Source organism: Schistocerca gregaria, chromosome 4 (assembly GCF_023897955.1).
Source record: "Schistocerca gregaria isolate iqSchGreg1 chromosome 4, iqSchGreg1.2, whole genome shotgun sequence".
Taxonomy (NCBI): Eukaryota; Metazoa; Arthropoda; class Insecta; order Orthoptera; family Acrididae; genus Schistocerca; species Schistocerca gregaria.
Window position 1 is genome coordinate 408,250,919 of NC_064923.1, and position 20,281 is coordinate 408,271,199.

The 20,281-nt window shown below is 36.1% G+C and overlaps 1 protein-coding gene across 3 annotated transcripts in view; it reads left to right on the forward strand.

The window, feature by feature from the left end:
* Window positions 1–430: 430 nt before the first annotated feature.
* Window positions 431–20,281, forward strand: part of LOC126268119 (syntaxin-12-like) — a 56,544-nt gene continuing 36,693 nt past the window's right edge. For all 3 annotated transcript variants that reach the window (XM_049973644.1, XM_049973645.1, XM_049973643.1), the window contains exons 1-4: window positions 431–501; window positions 2,326–2,382; window positions 7,025–7,161; window positions 15,284–15,353. In XM_049973644.1, coding sequence (XP_049829601.1) covers window positions 7,050–7,161; window positions 15,284–15,353 — 182 coding nt within the window. In that variant the 5' untranslated portion in view covers window positions 431–501; window positions 2,326–2,382; window positions 7,025–7,049. The remainder of the gene's footprint in view (window positions 502–2,325; window positions 2,383–7,024; window positions 7,162–15,283; window positions 15,354–20,281) is intronic.

The window sequence follows — 20,281 nt, forward strand, 5'->3', positions numbered from 1 at the left end:
TCCATTAAAATTGCAAATGTTCTACATATTTTATTTTCAGGGGGCATTTGCATCTCAACAGCAGTCATGGCATAATTAATACAATGTTGGAACATTTTTATGCATTTTTAGCATTAACATTTCTAAATTTTTTGTACAGAAAAACTGCAAGTTTTGTGTGTAATGTACTGAACATTAATTTTCTTTTCATTCACTTTGCATTCTTGTATTGTGGGTTCATACACACAATATAGCACTCAAACAGTAATATGTTACTATTAAATGAAAACATATATACATATTTAGTGAGTGAATGAAACAGTAACTTAAGCATGACTGAGATCAATGTTTACAAGCAGCTGAGTATTTTGACTCAGGTGGCTAATCTGATTATACTTTAGAAGGCTATATCTTATGTAATGTGTCTTATCTCTTTCTTAAGGTGTGAATAGGACTATATCATGAAACATGACACAATATCATTTTCAGAATTTGTGCAAGTGCACACAAAGGGAGCAGTGGGTAAACATAATTCATTTATAATATATTCGTTAAGATAAGATAATTGTAATGAACTGTAATAAAATGGGAACAACATTTTTCAGTTTTCCACCACTGTTTGTTGTTATACATTTTTGTGAGTAAAGCTTATGGTTTGTTCTAGTGAAGATCAGTAGGTAAAATCCTTGGAAGTGAATTACATAAGAAAGCAGTTAAAGCAATAGCATATTTGTTAATTATTTGGCAGTGATATCAATAGTAAATAATGCAAAAAAAGGAAAACATTAGACTGGAAATAACAGTGTGTATAGTCATCAGTGTTTGCTGCTGAGGATAAAAATCTAATTTTGCTGAATTGTGAACTATACAATTACAATACAAGAAACAGAAAACAGATTATCATGTGTTACATTATTTTGAGGAGACATTGATTTACAGCTTTCCAATATTTTTCAGAAACCACAATTTCTCACAGTAACTGTTACGTTGCTTCACTATTTTTTAAAGAACTACTAAATCACAATTTTTTGTGTAGACTTTGTCACTTTTTCTAGGATTCAGAGTGAGGTTATGTAGTCTGGAGTTAAAGTGTTCAGTGAGCTCCCATCTAATATCACACAAGAAAATAGTAATCTGTACCAATTCAAAAGAAAATTAACACCTTACATCATTAGCCACTCTTTTTACTGATTACCTGAAAACCTAGATTCATGGACTGAAAAGTCATGTTAGCTCCACAGGAAATAGAAGCATTCACTGTAAAGTTGCATAGCAAATAGTGATGTACTGTGGACATGGCTCTATATTTGTAGATGTAGGTAACTATTCTCTTTTAAAAATACCACTATAATTGAGTACATATTTAGCTACCAATAGGAAATGAACAGCAGCTATGTGGCACAACTGAGGAGGCAGCAGCATTTTGAACTGATTTCTAATTTACTTGCTTAAATTTAGTTGGCATAAGGAGGAACAGTAACAGTGCTAGGTTAATGGTGATAGAGAATACAAATTGAGCTTCTAAGATCTCTTTTCCTTTAATTAATGTGCACCTTAACTTGTTCCACATCACTGAGGGTTTTGTTTTTTGATGAGGTCTACACAACCCAATGAATAAATGAATGAAGCCTTGAGATGACAAATATCAAAATATTACCCCATTCATTGCCTTCTTTGAGTCAGATAGTTACTGGTCACACACAAATTAAATAGGAAGAATAGATACCTAATTTCAACTTGCTTACTATTTTCTAATACTATGTGTTATTGAACTTTTATTTGACCTATCCAATATCAATTGTACAATTTGGGTTGTATGATAAAACTTGACCAATAAAAAAAATTTAAAAAATCAATTCATTCAGTCAATTGTGTTGTGAAATGTGTTTTATTCATCTCATAACATACAGAATTTCAGAACATGTGTCTGATGTACAGGAGACATGTCAAGATTACAATTCACTTATTTGAAATTTTGTCACACTTAACAATGTTACTTTATGAAGAATTTACTTGTTTAAAATTTGTCGATCTTACATCCACTGTAACTATCAAAAAATTTTATTCCATTTTAGGGATCCAGCTCAAAGTATCACTTCATCCTTCATGAAATCTTCCACAGGGTAGTAACATCATTCAATTGGAAAATTATGTAACTTGCTTTTTAAAATATTTATCTTCAAATTCATTATGTCACATGCTTTTATTGTGTTGTGAATTTTCATGACTATATACTGAGGAGTCTGAGCACACAGTGTGAAGTGCTGTGAGGTGAGCATAAAGTTTCCTTTATGTCTTGTGTTGTATGAGTGTTCAAAATGTTTTTTTCTTTTTTCCTTTAAATAGATCAGCTCTGCTGTGCAGTGGCAGATACAGAAAAACCCCAAGGAGAGGGTACTAAAGGTATCTTGAGCTATCTTTACTTTTAATGTAATAAAAAAAGTCACATACAAAGGTTTAGAAAGTTTTATTTAAACTGATTATATGCTTATACAAGACAATGCCATCTTATGATCTAAAAAAGTTACATTTGTGTTTCTCTTCCTTAATGATGAATTCTATGACCCTATTCTTCCTGGCTAATTGGTTAATTACATCATCAATAGGACAATCAGTGTCAGAGTGAGTATTCAACAGAGCTAAGCCATTAAGTAGATTCCTATGTTCCAGACAGAAACGTATAAAACACGATGACACGGACGCATGTGCTAAATGGGAAAGTACAACTAGTCAATAACTCGATTCAGCTGAGTTGACTGATGAAAGAAACAAATGAATAGCGTGCAGGCCAACTGGTCAGGGCGGGTGCAGTGCTGGAAGCCCTGAAGCACTGTAAAAGGGGGGGTGGGGGTGCATATGTATCCACCACTGCTGCTGTGTAGGAAAAGAATCACCAAAGAGGTACAAAGAGGGAGCAGTTAATATTTCTATGTCTTTAAATAATGGTTGACATGATGCCCTCAGCTGTACGGTGCATATGTTACAAATGATTCTTTTTTGCAACTTTAAAATTTGTGTAACATTTCCCAAGTTTCCCCAAGAATTATGCCATATCTAATAACAGATTCAAAGTAGCTGTAGTATTTTTCTGGTGTTTCCTTTATGTGTGGAACTGTCTAAAATTTCCATAGCAATTCCAAGGCTGTTTAATTTACTTGTTAGATATTCCATATGAAAATTCCAACTCAAATTTCTGACTGTGTATATGCCTAGGAATGTGACTGCTGCTCAAGTTTACTTCATGCTGCAATAGTCACCTTTATAAATAATGTCATGTTATAGGACTCTGTATGTGCTTACTTTTGTTGTTGAACACCAACTCAGTTGTGCCCATAAAATATTATTGTTCCATAAAATTTCCCTCAATTACTACTAGCAGTGTTGTGAAGTCATTCTTGATGATTACCCACACCATGATGCAAGGAGTAACACTGTTGTCCCTGTACAAAGCATTGGAATAATGGGACCTCTTCCCAGGCCACTTCCATACTCACTGACAATGGTCATTCAAGAAGTGCAGAACCACAATTCATCACTGAATATGATGGTGTGATGCCATTCATCAGCAGTCCATGGTTCCTGCTCATGGCATTACTCAAAATGCAGCTGTTTGTGTTGTGGTTTTAATGGGAGCCTACACATGAGGCAGTAATTCCCTAATCTGGATGCTGCTAGTCTCTGACCAATTGTGCAGGATGTCGCTGAGTGTTGCAGGATGTTCACTACTTGTTGATGAATGACAGGCACAGACATGAAGCGGTATGATGTGCTTGGTGCACAAAATAGCAATTCTCCATTGTGATGGTCATATGTAGTCATCTGGAACCTTGATGGTGAATATTCCTGCCCTTTCATTTCCATGCAGACCAACATCAGGCCACTGCCACATCTGAATGTCCCACAAATCTTGATATTACATGACTTTACCAGCTGGCCAAATGGAAACCCACAATGAGGTCCATTTCAGATACCATCACATACTGAAAGCACAGTCTCACATGAGTATGAGGCATCTATCTATCCTTCAGAGAGATCACTCAACAACTGATGCTGTTCCCATCCCCTTATATAGTCTTCCATCCCTTGTAACAACACTAAACATGAACAAACCTAAAGCACTCTGGTGGCTATTCTACATGTTACAGTGAATTGCAGCTCTAATGATTTACTTACCTGCCAGTGGTATGTATGTGTATGAAATTACATTGACAATCAACAATGTTTCTGGATACTTCATTATTTTTGTCAGGCAATATATATTATTGTTAACATTTGACTGTGGTTATTGGATAAACCTTTGACTATTGGTTTTACAACTAAATAGCTAAAGGTTGTTGGATCGAAAAACAAATTGCCTTTAGCTGTTGCACTACATCCTTCAGTTCTTGTAGGGAATTTCACTGTGAAAATAATCCAGTGCCAGATGTTAACCCTGAATCATTACTATCTGGCAGAAAATCACGCACTAAAGTCTCCACAATCCATGATAACCTTATTGAAATGATTTCTAGCAGTAAAAATTGACTTTAAAGCTGCTACGTCTTTTCCAGCATTCATCTACTTTTTATCTATCACTGTTACTTAATAACAACAACATTGTGAAAAAAGATTGATTGCTACTTACCATGAAGATGACACATTGAGTGGCAGACAAGCACAACAAAAAGACTATTACATGATGATCTTTTGACAAAATTCTTCTTCAGAAAAGAGAGGAAAACAGGTGCACATTCACACAAGGAGCCTCACTTCATACACACCTGGCCACTAAGCACTATCTACAGCTGCTCTCTGGCCAGAGATATTGGTCACATGTGCTCTGGCCAGAGGAGCCAGAGACAGCAGTCATATGTGTGTGAGGTTTGTTTCCTTGTGTGAATGTGTGGCTGTTTTCCTCTCTTTTGTGAAGAAGACTTTGATTGAAAGCTCAGCATGTAACAGTTTAGTTGTTGTACTTGTCTGCAACTCAGTGTGTCAGCTGTACAATGAATAGCAATCTTTCCTTTTCATAATATTGTTGATATTCCAACTGAGGTGCGTGGGTTGGTTGGCTACTTTAGCAGCAGGCAACCAATCAGAGTGGTCATAAGTCTCATTGGATTAGGGAGGGATGGGGAAGGAAATCAGCCATGTCCTTTCAAAGGGACCATCCTGGCAGTTGCCTGAAGTGATTTAGGGAAGTCATGGAAAACCTAAATCAGGATGGTTGCACATGCCATGCTCCCAACTGCAAGTCCAGTGGTCTAACCACTGCACCACACTGCTCAATGATATTCCAACTGTTACTTAATATTTATGGAAAAAAACTGCTTACATTTCTAATGACTTGTTGCCGTGATATGTCTACTCTGTGGGAAGTTTCATCAAAACTGAGAAATACAGTTGCAGGGTATGAGCAGTTTACTTGACCCAGGAACAAATCTGATGCAGATCCTGTGTAGCCTCACACAAACAAAGTCAGTTAAGGTCATGGACTTGGAAAGGCTAGAACAAATGCAGATGTGTATAAGTCAGATGGATTTTACTTTGATGGCAATCATCACTAACTGAACATAATTTATAAGTACTTTTTACATAATCAGTCTCATCTTGTTTGTTTCAGACCTTATGCATCATATTTACTACAAAGCATAAAGATATTTCTGCAGTAAGTGGCTTGTCTAATGCAGCCTAATTGCCATTGAGCATAAGGATACAGTTGAAAGTTATGTTCTAACACACAAAAATCTCATAATTACATTTCTTTTTAGACCTCATAAGTATTACAACTTACAGGTAAAAAAGAATTGCCTAGATATTATTATAATGGATACAGCTTTTACTATTCAAATTAATTCATTATTATAGTAACAACTGGGAAAAAATTAATTCACTCATTGTTCCATGTAACGACAGGCATGAAATTAATATTTGATAGCATTTTCACGTGCATGTCAACATAATAAGAAATTGTAATGAAGAAAATGGAAACTTCAATAAACTGTTTGATTAGCATGTCTGTATATCCATGGCCCATCAATTTCTTATTTATTTGGATACAAAAGGATTTTACACAGAAATTTTCATTTGTTGGATAGTGGTTAATACCTGCCATTACTATTACTTATAAGTCATTATTGTTTATCTGGAATACATCGTATGACTTTTTTAAGATTAACATTTAAGCTGCTTGCAATGTTCTTATTGTAGGTCTGTTCACCTTTTGTCAGGTTGTAGAAATAAGACAGCATCTACTTAAGACAGGGACTATTTTACTATGGATTACATGAAGGATAAGTTACTTTATCTATGGAAGACACATTCTCATTCTGTGTAGTGGGTAATACAATATTCCTATTTTGCAATGAAGCCAGTCTCAGTTGCATTTCACCTAATTCATTAAAGCTTCTATTTTACACAAGTCCTACACAGTGTGGTGTTGTAGTCTCCCATCTCAGTAGGTGAAGCAAACATACCTAAGAATTTAGTGTGTAAAAGAGTGTGCAAGATCATTAAATTTATATCAAAAGAAGCAAATAAGAGGGTTCAATAATTTTCATGAAATGTGACCAACACTTGCAATGGAACCCACACCACTATTATTGTCCCCTACCCATCCAGTCATTTGTGCAGTTACAGGCCAACCCATTTTTCACGCATTTGAGCTGTGACACACATTCATATGCTTTTAAAATGGAATCAAAGGGAACAATAAAATTGGAGTGCAACAAAGTATTGAGGAATGGGTTAACATTGTACCACATAATAAAAATATTATAGAAACTTGATATGCACTAAAATTACAATTTGGGAAACATATTTTGGTTCCATATATTTGGAGCTAATAAATATTAGGCATAAAACGAAGTTACATATCATCATACATCAATAATAGTTGTTTATTAAAATTAAAAAAAATACTTTTTAAAATTTTCTGTTAATGTAGTATCTCTTGCTTATCAAGCATAAAGCAGAAATATATTCTGTGTTTACTTTGATATCCTACTATGAAATACAAGCAGTAACTGTGAATAAAATATGATATGAATGTTATGTTTTGCTCTAGGACAGAGTACATATCCTACAAGAAAATGGATTCACCTGATAACCATTTTCAGTCCAATGAGGCTACCATAATAGATAATAATAAGCAAAAAATTACAGAAGAAATTACTAGAACGTTGCAGGAAATCTCCAAAAATGGTAAGTGCTACCGTTCTGTCTGACTCATGTTGCTGTATATGTCTAGTGTCAGCAGCCAAAGAAGAAATAAAAATGAGATATATGGTATGCTAGCAATACAAAACACACTTAAGCACCTATCTCTTTATGATGTTCTGTTATCTCTTTCTTTTTTACGCCACAGGATGATATCACACAACCTCGTGATTGCAATTGCAGAATCTCGTGGAATGTCACTATAAGAAATTATTAAATCTTATCTTTAGCTATTGACAATGAAATTCTTATTCATCTCATCACATTTTCCACCATCCTGCACTAAGTGTGCCCATAAATGTAAGGACCAGTAATGCCAAATGATGTTGGGACTGTGTTAAGTCCCCTCTTTTGCTGAACTGTGTGGATATTTAATGACAGGAATGATCATTTAATGACAGGAATGCTAATTTGAAACCAAAAAGTCTAGTTAACAGTGGCTCTAAAATGCATACCTTAAGATCTACCATGAGTACATGTTGTCTAACTGGCATAGGTTGTGGTTTTTATTTAATCACCGTCAGATTTGTGATATTAATTTTCCTCTCAACCTGAATACCTTTCTGATAACAAACAGTTTACTGAACAAAGAATACAACAGATATGACAAAATAAAAAATTTGTTGAAACAGTTGTTGCGGTCCTCAGTCCAGATACTGACCTGATGCAGCTCTCCTTGCTGCTCTATCCTGTGCAAGCTTCTTCATCTCCCAGTACCTACTGCAACCTACATCCTTCTGAATCTGTTTAGTGTATTCATTTTTTGGTCTCCCTTTATGATTTTTACCCTCGGCGCTGCCCTCCAATACTAAATTGGTGATCCCTTGATGCCTCAGAATATGTCCTATCAATCAATCCCTTCTTCTAGTCATGCTGTGCCACAAATTTTTCTTCTCCCCAATTCTATTCAGTACCTCCTCATTAGTTGTGTGACATACCCAAATAATCTTCAGCATCCTTCTGTAGCACCACATTTCAAAAGCTTCTATTCTCTTTTTGTCTTGTGGTAACAATGAAGCTATAATTTTAATGGGTTAATTTGATAGAGTTATGTGTAAATTAATGTTGGGACATAAAATTGCAAATGTTTTTGACCTCAGAGACATTAATATGAGTATTTTTCATGGTTGTCAGGAAAGTAAGCATTTTACATTTTACATCCAGACTTGTGGAGCTACTGATTTATTTGTACTTGTGCCTAATGGAACCACTAACAATAGAAATAATTTTATAAAAAATTACTATGAGATATTCTTAACAGATACCATAAATGGCCAAATCTCAGGTCATTTATGGTAAATCTTGGTCCTTAAATACAGGGTGCCCCAGGAGGAATGGTCAATATTCAGGGACATGACAAAAATTATCATTTGAGGCAAAAAAGTCTAGTAAACATGGGCTCTAAAATGTATACCTTAAGATAAATGACCACCTCTCCATGTCTGATACTGTGAAACAAGTCTCTTATACTGCAAGCTCTTTGCTTCCCATATTTAGGGAGGAGGTAGTATTGATCAAAACAAAGAAAAAGAGATATGAACTCTTCAGTAGAAGAGATTTGTTTCACAATATCGAAGGTGAAGATGTGTTCATAGCCCTTAAGGTATGCACCTTGGAGCCAATGATCACTGGACAATTTGTTTTTGTTTTTGTCCATACTACCACCTCTCAAAATATGTAAACCAAAGAGCTTGCAGTATTGAAGATGAAGAAGTGTTCATAGGTCTTACTTAAGGTGTGCATTATAGATCCAATATTTAGTCGAATTTTTTATTTGAAAGATAGTTCCTGTTGTATTCCTGCGACGTCCTATATGATAATAATTTTAAATCAATACCTATGAATACTATTGAAGAATATTGTCACATTCAGGGAAAGTTTAAGAAATAAATATTGGGACTCAGTCAGTAAAGCTGTTGGAGCCTGCAACAAATAAAACATATCCATTGTGGTTCTTACTTTTCTCATAAAAAGCACTACCCCATTGAAGTAAGTTAATTTCCACATTAATATATCCATACATTAAACTAGGTACCATTTGATGATGAAATTAAAGAGCTTGAAATTATTGGAAACCTTGTAGAGTTTGCATAAATAGACCAGTTCAGATGTGCAGTGCAAACATCCATTTTGGAAGGAAGGTAGGTGACAAAAAGTAGGAGGAAGTAATGCACAAGGTATGTTAAAAAGACAGGAAAGTATTTTTGCATATCAAGAGTGACAGGTTACAAATTTCTGGAGATCTGAATAGTGAAACAAATTAATATATCTTGCTATGTCAGAGATCAAACAGTAATCAGTATTGCTGCAAATAATTAGAATGATTTCTGTAGTTAGCAAATCATTTACATTTGATAAGTTGAATCTTGCAATCTAAATTTCTTATTATCAAGTCCAATTACTGTTTCTGTGTAATGCAAATCATCAAGTATACCTCATATCTTAATTATGAATATAACAGAGTGAAACATTCTTAGTTATTTATTTTGTGTTCAGTAGATCCAAGTAGCCAGTGAATCACAAGGATATGGAAAATATCAAATTGTACAGAGTTTAGATGTAACTTATATAAATACAATAAAAAATACAATGTAAATATAATATCAAGTTAAGAACATATAGGCAAGTAGCAGAATGTTGTGTTACACTGAAGAAGGATCAGTAATATATGCAGTAAGCAGAGTTAAACTAAGTATTACAACCAATCAATAAATGCATGAATACTAAAACCCAAATTTTTGAATGCTAATGATAGTGCTCAATATAATATTTGTAAAACAATTATAAGTCTAGTGACAGTATCCATTTTCTCTCAAAAATTCATTGACCTTTGTAAAAAGGTTTCCCTATTAGCTATTCTTTCAGAATTTATTTGAATTTTTGCAATGATTTATGAAGGGATTTGATATGCAGTGGGAGTGCATTAAACAGCTTACTGCAGAAGTAATAAACTCCTTTTTGAGGCAGATTTAGGCTTTTCAATTCAATGTGCAAACTGTTTTTGGTTCTTGTGTTGTACTCACTTTGCTGTTGTCTTTGTACAGAAAAAGGCTGTTACAGATAAAATCCAACAGGAAGAACTATATGGTGACAGGGTGGTAAGGATACCCATCTTTTGAAACAAGTACCTACAGGAGAGTGTGTGATGAACAGCACTCATTATTCTGATAGCCTTTTCTGTGCAGTAAAATTCTTTTTTGTGAGAGGTTGGTTCCCCAAGAATATAATGGTATGTAACATTAATGAATGAAAATAGCCAAAGTGGGAAGCTTTAATGGCATGTACTTCAGCCACAGAAGCAAGAACTTGTATTGCTAATACTGCTGAGTTAAGTCTTTTAAAAAGATGAAGACCAATACAAAAGTTGAGGATACAGAATTCCTGGGTGCATATATAGACAGCAAATGTAATTGGTCATTACATTTGCTGTCTATATATGGATCCAGGAATTCTGTATCCTCAACTTTTTGTATTGGTGACCTCTGCACGGTATGTTCATTTCCTCATGATTTCTTTGTGGTGTAAATAACCTCATACAATGGGTTTAATCTGCACTGAGTAAAGACTATTTGAAAAAAAAAAAAAAAAAAAAAAAATTAAAATTAAAATTTCAGGGAAAATTTTGTTTGTAGTTTGTTCAAGATTGTCACTGGACAGTTCAGTAATAATAATCATAGTATCATCTACATAAAGAGTAAATTTCCTCTTAGTATTGGAATAAAGAGGGATGTCGTAATTGAAAATAAGAAATAGCAGCAAACCTAAAACGGAGCATTGTGGCACACCACAAGTTAACACCATCCATTCAGATGAGGCAGGTTCAGCATTACAGTCTGCTCTTGGTCCTTTAAGTATGACTGAAGCAATGAATCAACAATACCACCTAAACCACAATATTCTGTACTTTTCAATAGAATCTGATGTTTTACACAATCAAAAGCTTTCAAGAGATCATAAAAAATACGTACTGGAGAAATTTTCTTGTTAATTGCTTCCAGAACTTGATTGTTAAAAGAGAATATTGCTTGTTCAGTACAAAAACAAGCATGAAGCCCAAATTGACTATTGTTAAGGAGATTGTTGAAGTTCAGACAATAGACACTCAAACTGTGCACAAGTTTTTCAAGAATTTTTAAAAGACAGTTAAAAGGGAGACTGTGTGATAGTTTTTGACATTATTTTTTCACTTTTTCTAAAGAGAGGTATCACTGCAAGCTGTTTTAATCTGTTAGGGACATTTCTTCTTTGAGAGATGTATTTAGTATGTTGCATAAGACTGGACCTATATATTTATAACAATATTTCAGTATTTTACAAGAAATATTGTCCACACCAATGGAATTTTTATTTTTAATGACTTACTTATTCTTTCAGTCTCATTTAATGAACACAAGGTAAGGATATCTGGGAGTTCCGTTGCTGATAACTTTCTGTAAAAGAGCAATTGCTTCATCCACATATCCTTTACAGCCTGCCTTCTCTGCTCCAGTCAAAACACGTTTGTACAATGTTTCTGCAACCATTTCGGTTTCTTTATAATGTTGTCGCCTTGTTTAATTTCTACCTGTGTCATGCTGGTTTCCATCTTTATCACATTCCAAATTATTTTTAATTTGTCAGTTTAAGTTTTTATGCAGATATTTATTACCTTCTTTAGAGTGCTACACTAAAGTTTGCATTACTGCTATTTCTTTGGGTCATTCCTAGCTTTGAGGGAACTATGCAACTTCCTCTTTGCACTGCAGGATGTTTACATTCATGAACTGAGCAATTTCTTCTTGTCAGTGATTACATGGCTGTTTATAATTATTTTTTTGGAGGAGGGTAGCTTCAAAGAGAGACATAAATTCATTTAAAAGTTTATTATACTTTTTATTTACATCTGTTTCACTGTATTCTGGACTCCAGTCTATCTCTTGCAAGTTGTTGTTGAAATTTTTAAGGGTCTCATCAGTTATTGTCCTAAACTAGATAGCTATTACAGGACCTCTCATATGTCAGTCTGCCAATTGGCATGGCCCATCAGTGAGAAGTCTGATCTCACTGACAGTTCTTTGTGAGTGTCTGCAGTGCACTCATGATGGGAGGAAATGGCTGACTTTCCTGAACAACATGCAGTTGTGAAGTTCTGTTTTTTTCCCTCAGTATGAATGCAGTGGAAACTGCTATGATTATGTAAACAGCATACAAAGAACATGCTCTTAGAAAAATTCAAGTGTATGAATGATTTTCTTTGATGTTCATCACAGTTCAGTCCTGTTCTTGTCATCCTTCAACTGCTCAAACTGAAGAATACAGTGGCAAAATCTCCAATATCATCTGAGATCAGCATGATAATCAATGGACCTGAAGACTTATCTGGGGTGTCCTAGGGAACAATCCACTAATTTTGAATATTGATTTGGGGACATTAAGAGTGGCAGAAAAGTTTGTACCCAGACTTCTCACCACAGATTAGTATATTCAAGCTTGCAAAATGAAGGACACATTGAAAGATGATCCTATTTTTTTTAACAAGATCATCAAAGGTGATAAGTTCTTGTGCAAGGAGAATGGTCTGAAAAGAAAATAATATGGAAGTTACTTGGCTTGCCTCCTCAAAAAATGTGTGTTAGGTGAAACTGAATGTGAAGTTATTTGTCACTATTGGTGTTTCAATTACCAAAAATCAGATAGTAAATCAGCAGTTCTGACAGGAGGTTACAAAATGGCCATGGTGAAGTCTAGCACCAACATTTACAGCTTTGTGGAATTCCAGCAAGCAGCCTATACATCATGAAAATGCTTTGTGCACATGGCTTCCAGTGTTCACCCCTTTTTGGCCTCAACAAAGATAACTATCTTGGCCCACACTCCCTATTCACCAGATTTAACTCATTGGTACTTCTTTGTGTTCCATATGATGAAAAGATACTTGAAAGGAAAATGTTCTGACTATGTCAATGATGTAAAACACTGTATCTCAAAGGTCCTTGCAGGTATCAAAGAGGATGAATTTGAAAGGCGCTTCCAACACTGGAATTAATGTTTGGACAAGTGAATTCATTCTGATGGAGAGTACCTTTAGGGACATTAAAGTTGTATTTGACAAAAATAAAGTACACACATTTTCTAAGGGTATTTTGGTTATTTTTTGGCCCCCTCATATGCACCCTCTGCTACATATCATATAGTGGCTTGTACAGTACAGTACAGATACGAATGTAAGTCTTAGAAACCTTTTGTGTTTAATCAGGTTCAGCCTTTTCTGCAGGAATATGAACATAATGAGTGTCAATAAATCCCATGGTACTGTCATTTATTAGTTAACAGAGAATAGATTTAGATTGGACTTGTTTATAAATAACTTGTTTTCGCAGTTGCTGGCTTTCAAAAAACGATTTGTAATGGACAAAATCAGATGCAGATTCTTTTATACCTGCCTGGATAGCCTTGCACGATAAAGTGCTACTTCTGGGATAGGGAGGTGCATCATCCCCAGATTAAATCAGCCCAGTGGATTAATTATGAGGGCCGATGTGCCAGCCATCCTAGATGGGGCTTTTAGGTGGTTCCCCAAGGCCCACTAGGTGAGTACCAGACTGGTACCCATGTCCTGCCGCACTTACATGATTCACAGATGTTCAGAAAACTTTTGCCCAATTTTATCTGTGAACATTCGAATGTAGTAATAAAGTTTTAACTAAAAAAAAAATTACACAATTAGTTTTTTGTTTGTTTGCAGGTGGCAAACTTCAGTTCATTAGAAGAATAATAGGGGAAGTGCAATCAGCCTACAAAGGAGATAGCTTACAAATCATTCACATGATCCACTCTAGAATATTGCTCATGTGTGCAACACCCATACCAAATAGGACTAACAGGGGTATTGAATATATACAGAGAAGGGAGGCATAAATGGCCACAGGTTTGCCTGACCCATGGAAGAGTGTTAAAAAAAAGAGGAGCTGAACTGGCATATTCTTGAAGAGAGATGTAAAGTATCCTGTAAAGTATACCAACAATGTTTCAAGAAACAACTTTAAATGATGACTTTAGGAATTTACTACAATTCCCTACGTATTCCTCACATAGGGATGGAGAGGACAAGATTAAAATAATTGCAGCATGCACAGAGGCATTCAAACAATCATTCTTCCCATGCTCCATATACAAATGGAAAGTGGAGGAGCCTTGATAAGTGGTACAGTAGGGTGACGATCTGCCATGTATTTTGGGGTGGTTTGCAGAGTATGGATGCAGATGTAGATGAAAATATCTGCAATCCTTATGCACACTGAAAGCTCTGAGCCACAGAATTGTATAATATTTCTTCAGAGGTTAAAACAAAATGGCACTGCCAGTTGATGAATCTGAGTGCCTTGCAGTAATTTGGTTTTGGAAGCAGCAGAAATGATGCAGCTGTGTCAGGTCAATCCAGATGGCTAATGAAATCATCTGTATTGACCTCAGACAGTTACAAAATTTCCACAGCTGCTGAAAATGAATTACCCACAAACCTAGTTATATATATGAGATTATACTCAGTTATTATAAAAGAATTATTGAAAATTCTCTGTATTTTGTTCACATCATTCTCTTATTTCTCAGAATAATGTTTCCTGAACAATTGTGACAAGTTAAAATTACATGCAGGAGACCATCCTGGATACCTATCTGTTTTTAACAGTTGTCTTCCAATTGATTCATTTGAGAATATACTAATGACCAGTTCAGAAGCTTGACACTAAATCATCTCTGTAAAGACCATTCCACAAAGATCTGTAGGAAAGGTACAATAATGTGTATTTGATTTCTCTACCTCAGATTTGTCACTGCGATAAAATATTCTTACAGTTTGACTAACTTTCGAAAAAATGAAGTGAAGGTAGTACTAAGCTTAAGTGTGAAGTTGTTCTCTGATATATATATTTTAATGCAATGAAAGGTAAAGTGGCCATTTTCTAATCTCTATCATGTTCTAATTTGTCACAAATATTTAACAATTTGTTTTTAATCATATATTAATGTTTATGATGATGATTCACACCTCTTAACATACTAATTTCTCTGTAATTGATATTTAAGATTAATTTTTATCGTTTTAATGTATGCTACTTGTTTTCAGTATCAGAAATGCAAAAGATTTTTTCCAAGATGGGAAGAACCGAAAATCACAGGGAAATTGAAAACAATTTGTGAGTATGTGCTAGTTTATGATTATTATATAACACATTTATGTGCAATAAATGGTCAGAAAGCATGGACCATTATTTACTTAGTTATTGTCTGTCACACACCATCCATTTTAAAAATCCTGAGTAATATATCATACATGTTATAACTTCAAGTTGAATAGATATATTTCAGGGAAGATGCAGTACATGAAAGTCACAGATCAAGTAAACAGGGTAAGAAGTGTGTACACTTTAACAGTCAAATCATAACTGAGTCCAAGTCTAGTGGATGGAACGGAGTGTCCATGACATGCATGATGCTGTGATGGGCACAAAAATCTGCAAAATTGGAAGAGGCAAATTGCGGACCATTATCAGCAACAAGAGTAGAGGGAAGGCCTTCCAAAGAGAAAATGCAAGCTAGAGCATTGGCGGTTGCCGCGGTGGTAGGCGACGTGCAACGGACAATTAGAGGGAAGTTAGAGTAGGTGTCAATAACGAGAAGCCAATAAGTACCTAAAATAGATCCTGTGAAGTCAGCATCAATATGCTCCCAGGGCTTCTAAGGCAAAGGCCACAGTGACAAAGATGACTTCAGGGCGGTGGCCTGTGGTGCACAAGTGCCGCAGGCAGCGACCATGTGTGCAATTTCAGAGTCGATGCTGGGCCAGTACACATGACGGCGCACCAGAGATTTTGAGCGAGAGACACCCCAGTGCCATTGGTGAAGGAGGCGCAAGACAGAAGCATGCAAAGACGCAGGTACCACAACACGCGGCAAAGTATTTTCGGTGGAAAGGAGGATAACACCATCGCCAGCAGTGAGGCGGTAACTCAAAGCGTAGTAGTTCCACAATGGACCAGAAGTCTTAGCGGACGAACGATCTCGCCAACCCTTCTGAATACAGCGTATAACCCGGGAGAGGTTAGGGTAAATGTCAATAAGGCATTGAGCATTTACAGTGGCTTTGAAATCGCCACAGAGACAAATATCACAATTTGGCTTAGCAACGACAACGACAGGAGAGGACCACTCACTGGAAGTGACAGTAAGCAAGAGTGAGAAGATCCAGCTCCCATTTGACCTGATCACAAAGGGCCACAGGAATGGGCCAAGCCCGAAAAAACTTAAGCTGAGCAGTGGGTTTGAGCATGATATGAGCTTCAAAGTCGTTTGCACGGCCTAAACCAGGAGAAAAAAGGGATGAAAATGTCGTTGACAAGGAATCCAATTGAGCATAAGGAATAGCATCAGAGACGATATTGGCAGAGTCATCTATGGAGAACCCAAAAACGCAAAAGGCATCAAAACCAAAAAGATTCTCCTCGTTACTATGGTTGACCACAAATATGGGAACAGTGCAAATGACAGATTTGTAAGATACCTCAGCATCAAATTGTCCCAAGAGAGAAATCTTCTGTTTATTGTAAGTCCATAATTGCCTAGTGACAGGTGACAGGATTGGAGAACCCAACTGAAGATATGTCTGAGAATTGATGATAGTGGCAGCAGAACCAGTATCCACTTGCATGCAAACATCTCGACCAAGTGTTTGCTAGGGTGGCTTTTTTGAAAATACTATGTATTTGGACAGTGAGGGATAACTTCCCTGAAAGGGAAGAAGTACAATTGACAGACAACACAGAATCAGAATCAGTGTCATGTTTATGAACATCATGTATCAGTTGGATTTGCAAACGGATGACAAATGACCTTTTTTTTTTCCGTTTGTGACACACGGCCCAACGTTGTGGACAATCTTCTCGTGAATGTTTCGTAATACACCGTGGACATGAAGGAAGTTGCTGTGGGATTTGCTGCACTTTCTTAGAGGTTTGTTTACGGTTAAGCCAAGGCTGTGCTTGGGAGCATACTGCAGCCACATCGGCCGGCGGGAACATGCCACACGCTTCGTCAACATCAAACAGAGGTTGTATTTCCCCGACATCGCCACATGCCTCTATTTGAGCTCCAGCGGCATGAGGAATTTCAAAAGACTGAGCAATGGATAGGACTCCATCTAGAGTTGGATTTGCCAACTGAAGGGCATGTTGCCTAACTTCTTTGTCGGGCGCCGATCAGATAATAGCATCTCATACCATGGAATTTACGTAGGAACTTCAGTAACAAATTGACACTTTCTACTGAGGCCGTGAAGTTCAGCAGATAAGTGCAATAGGATTGATTCGGTTGTTTTTGACTACAATAAAAGGCAACACAAGAGGCAACCACATGCATTTGCTTTTGAAAATAGCTGGACAGAAGTGAGCACATTTCAGCAAAGGACAAAGACACAGGATCTTTCAAAGGAGCCAATTGCGACAATAACCGATACATTTGAGGTGAAATCAATGAAAGGAACAGAAACTTACATGTTTGGTCATCCGCGACATGAAATGCCAAGAAGTGCTGTTGAAGATGTTTTTTGTAATCAGACCAGTCTTCCGCCATCTTGTCGTAAGGAGGAAAAGGAGGTAGAGACAACGACAAGAGATGCCCCGCATTTGATGCCACGACAAAATCACAAATTGCATTTGTGAGAAGCACTTGCTGTTCTATGAGACCTTGTAATAGTTGCTCTAAAGTAGGCATGGAAACATGTGGGTCATCGATGGGAAAGAAAAATCACTACCTCGTCGCCAATTGTTATAACTTCAAGTTGAACAAGTATATTTCAAGGAAGATGCAATACAGGAAAGTCACAGATCAAGTAAACAGGGTAAGATGTGTGTACACTTTAACAGTCAAATCATAACTGAGTCCAAGTCTAGCGGCCGCTGGCTGGCTGGCCGCTTGGATGGCACTGCTGCTGCATGGCTGGGAGACAGTGCCACATGTAGAGGACGCGCGTAACTGCGCGGTGGAACTCTGAAAAACTGGCGAGTCACAACAATACATGTGATGAAGACTGTGTACAAACCTTTTTTTGTGATTCATTCTTAAAGTGTTGAAATGGTCAGTATTCCTCTTAAGGCAGAATGAAGGAAGAAAATTGAGCTCAGAAACTTGGTAAAAGACTGAAGGAAGCAAGTGGACAAGTTTAGAAACTTTCTAAAAGATTCACAAATGATTGCCCAGCAGTCTTGAACAGGAAATAATGTAAGGTAATGTTCATACAGTCTACATTCAAAATATAGTTGTCAAGGCTCATTAAAAATATTTTACTTCTTTTGCTGTATCTTCAGCTGAAGGGGATATAAGGTGAGAGCAAGAGAAGTTGAGATACATATAGAGCCGTAAAAATAATCCTGTAGATCTACTCCTCTTGCTGTCTTTATTAGTAGAGTAACAAACGGAAGGGAGAAAGTAAGAGAGGAAGGTAGGAAATAAGATAGGGGAGAAAGAGAGGAAAATAGGGAGGAATGAAAATTAAGGTGTTATACATTGTAGACTACAAGGTAATTATTAATGGATCACAACTTGTACTGTGAAGTACAAGGGTTGAAGTCTGCCATAGTATTTTCAAAAAAGCCACGCTAGCATTTACCTTTAGTTAGGTAGAGAAACCATATAAAATCTAAACATGGTGACTAGTTGGTGATTTGAACCCCACTTCTCTGAAAGTGAGTTCAGTGCCTTAATCTTTGTGATGCCCCAAACAGCTACAGGAAATGGGCTGACAAAAGTTAGCAGTAAGGACTATTTGCAAAGGAATAGAACATAAAATTGTGGATTATTTATTTACAGTTATGATTTAAAAACAATGTATGAAATTGGAACACACAAACTTTTTACAATTTGTATGATGTCAGTCTTAACAATTGCATCAGTTTTATTTTGAATTACGGTTTTTTATTCTCAACACCAATTCTAAATATATATAATAATTTATTTTCAATTTTAACAGTAACTCCACCGTTCTGTTAATGAGTTATGATTATCACGATGGCTTAACCCTCGATTTTAAGATGCTTATTCCAATTCCTTCTGTTTTGTTCCTTTATTTCTCACTACCATGCATGGTTCCCACATGCATACTAGTTATCCAGTGATGTACAATGAATATATATACTTCTAGTTGCTAAGTATATGAGTGACTGCCATACTGGAATCTACCTACTCTCACAAACGTGGTTTTTGCATCAGTCATGGTTTTTGTTATTTCTGTACATGATCCTTCTGCTTGTTTTGATATTTAATATTTCTTTTTAATCCTCCCTATTGATATATGTTACACAGTATATTTCTATATCTACGTACACATCTACATCTATACTCTGAAAACCACTATAAGTTGCATGACAGACGGTACAACTTATTGTACCAGTTACTGTGGTTTCTTCCTGTTCGATTCACATATGTAGTGTGGAAAGAATGATTGTCTACATGCCTCTGTATGTGTAGTAATTATTCTAATCTTATCCTTGCAATCCCCATGCAAGTGATATGTATGGGGTTGTATGTATCACTAGAGTTATTATTTAAAGCTGGTTCTTGAAACTTTATTAATAAACTTTCTCAGAATAAGTTACGCCTGTCTTTGAAAGTCTGCCATTTCAGTTCCTTCAGTATCTCTGTGACACTTCCCCATCGATTAAACAAAACTATGATCATTCGTGCTGCCTTTATCTGTATACATTCAATACCCCTGTTAGTCCTACCTGGTACAGGTCCCATACACTTGAGCAATATTCTAGGATGGTTTGCACAAGTGATTTGTAATCAATCTCTTTTGTAGACTGGCTGTGCTTCCCCAGTATTCTACCAATAAATCAAAGTCTACCACCTGCTTTAACGATGACTGAGCCTATGTGATCATTCCATTCCATATCCCTACAAAGTGTTACATCCAGGTATTTGTATGAGCTTGCCAATTCCAACAGTTACTCATTGATATTACAGTCATAGGATATTATATTTTTTGTTTTGTGAAGTGCAAAATTTTACATTTCTGAGCATCTGAAGCATATTGCCAATCTTTGCACCACGTTGAAACCTTTTCATGACC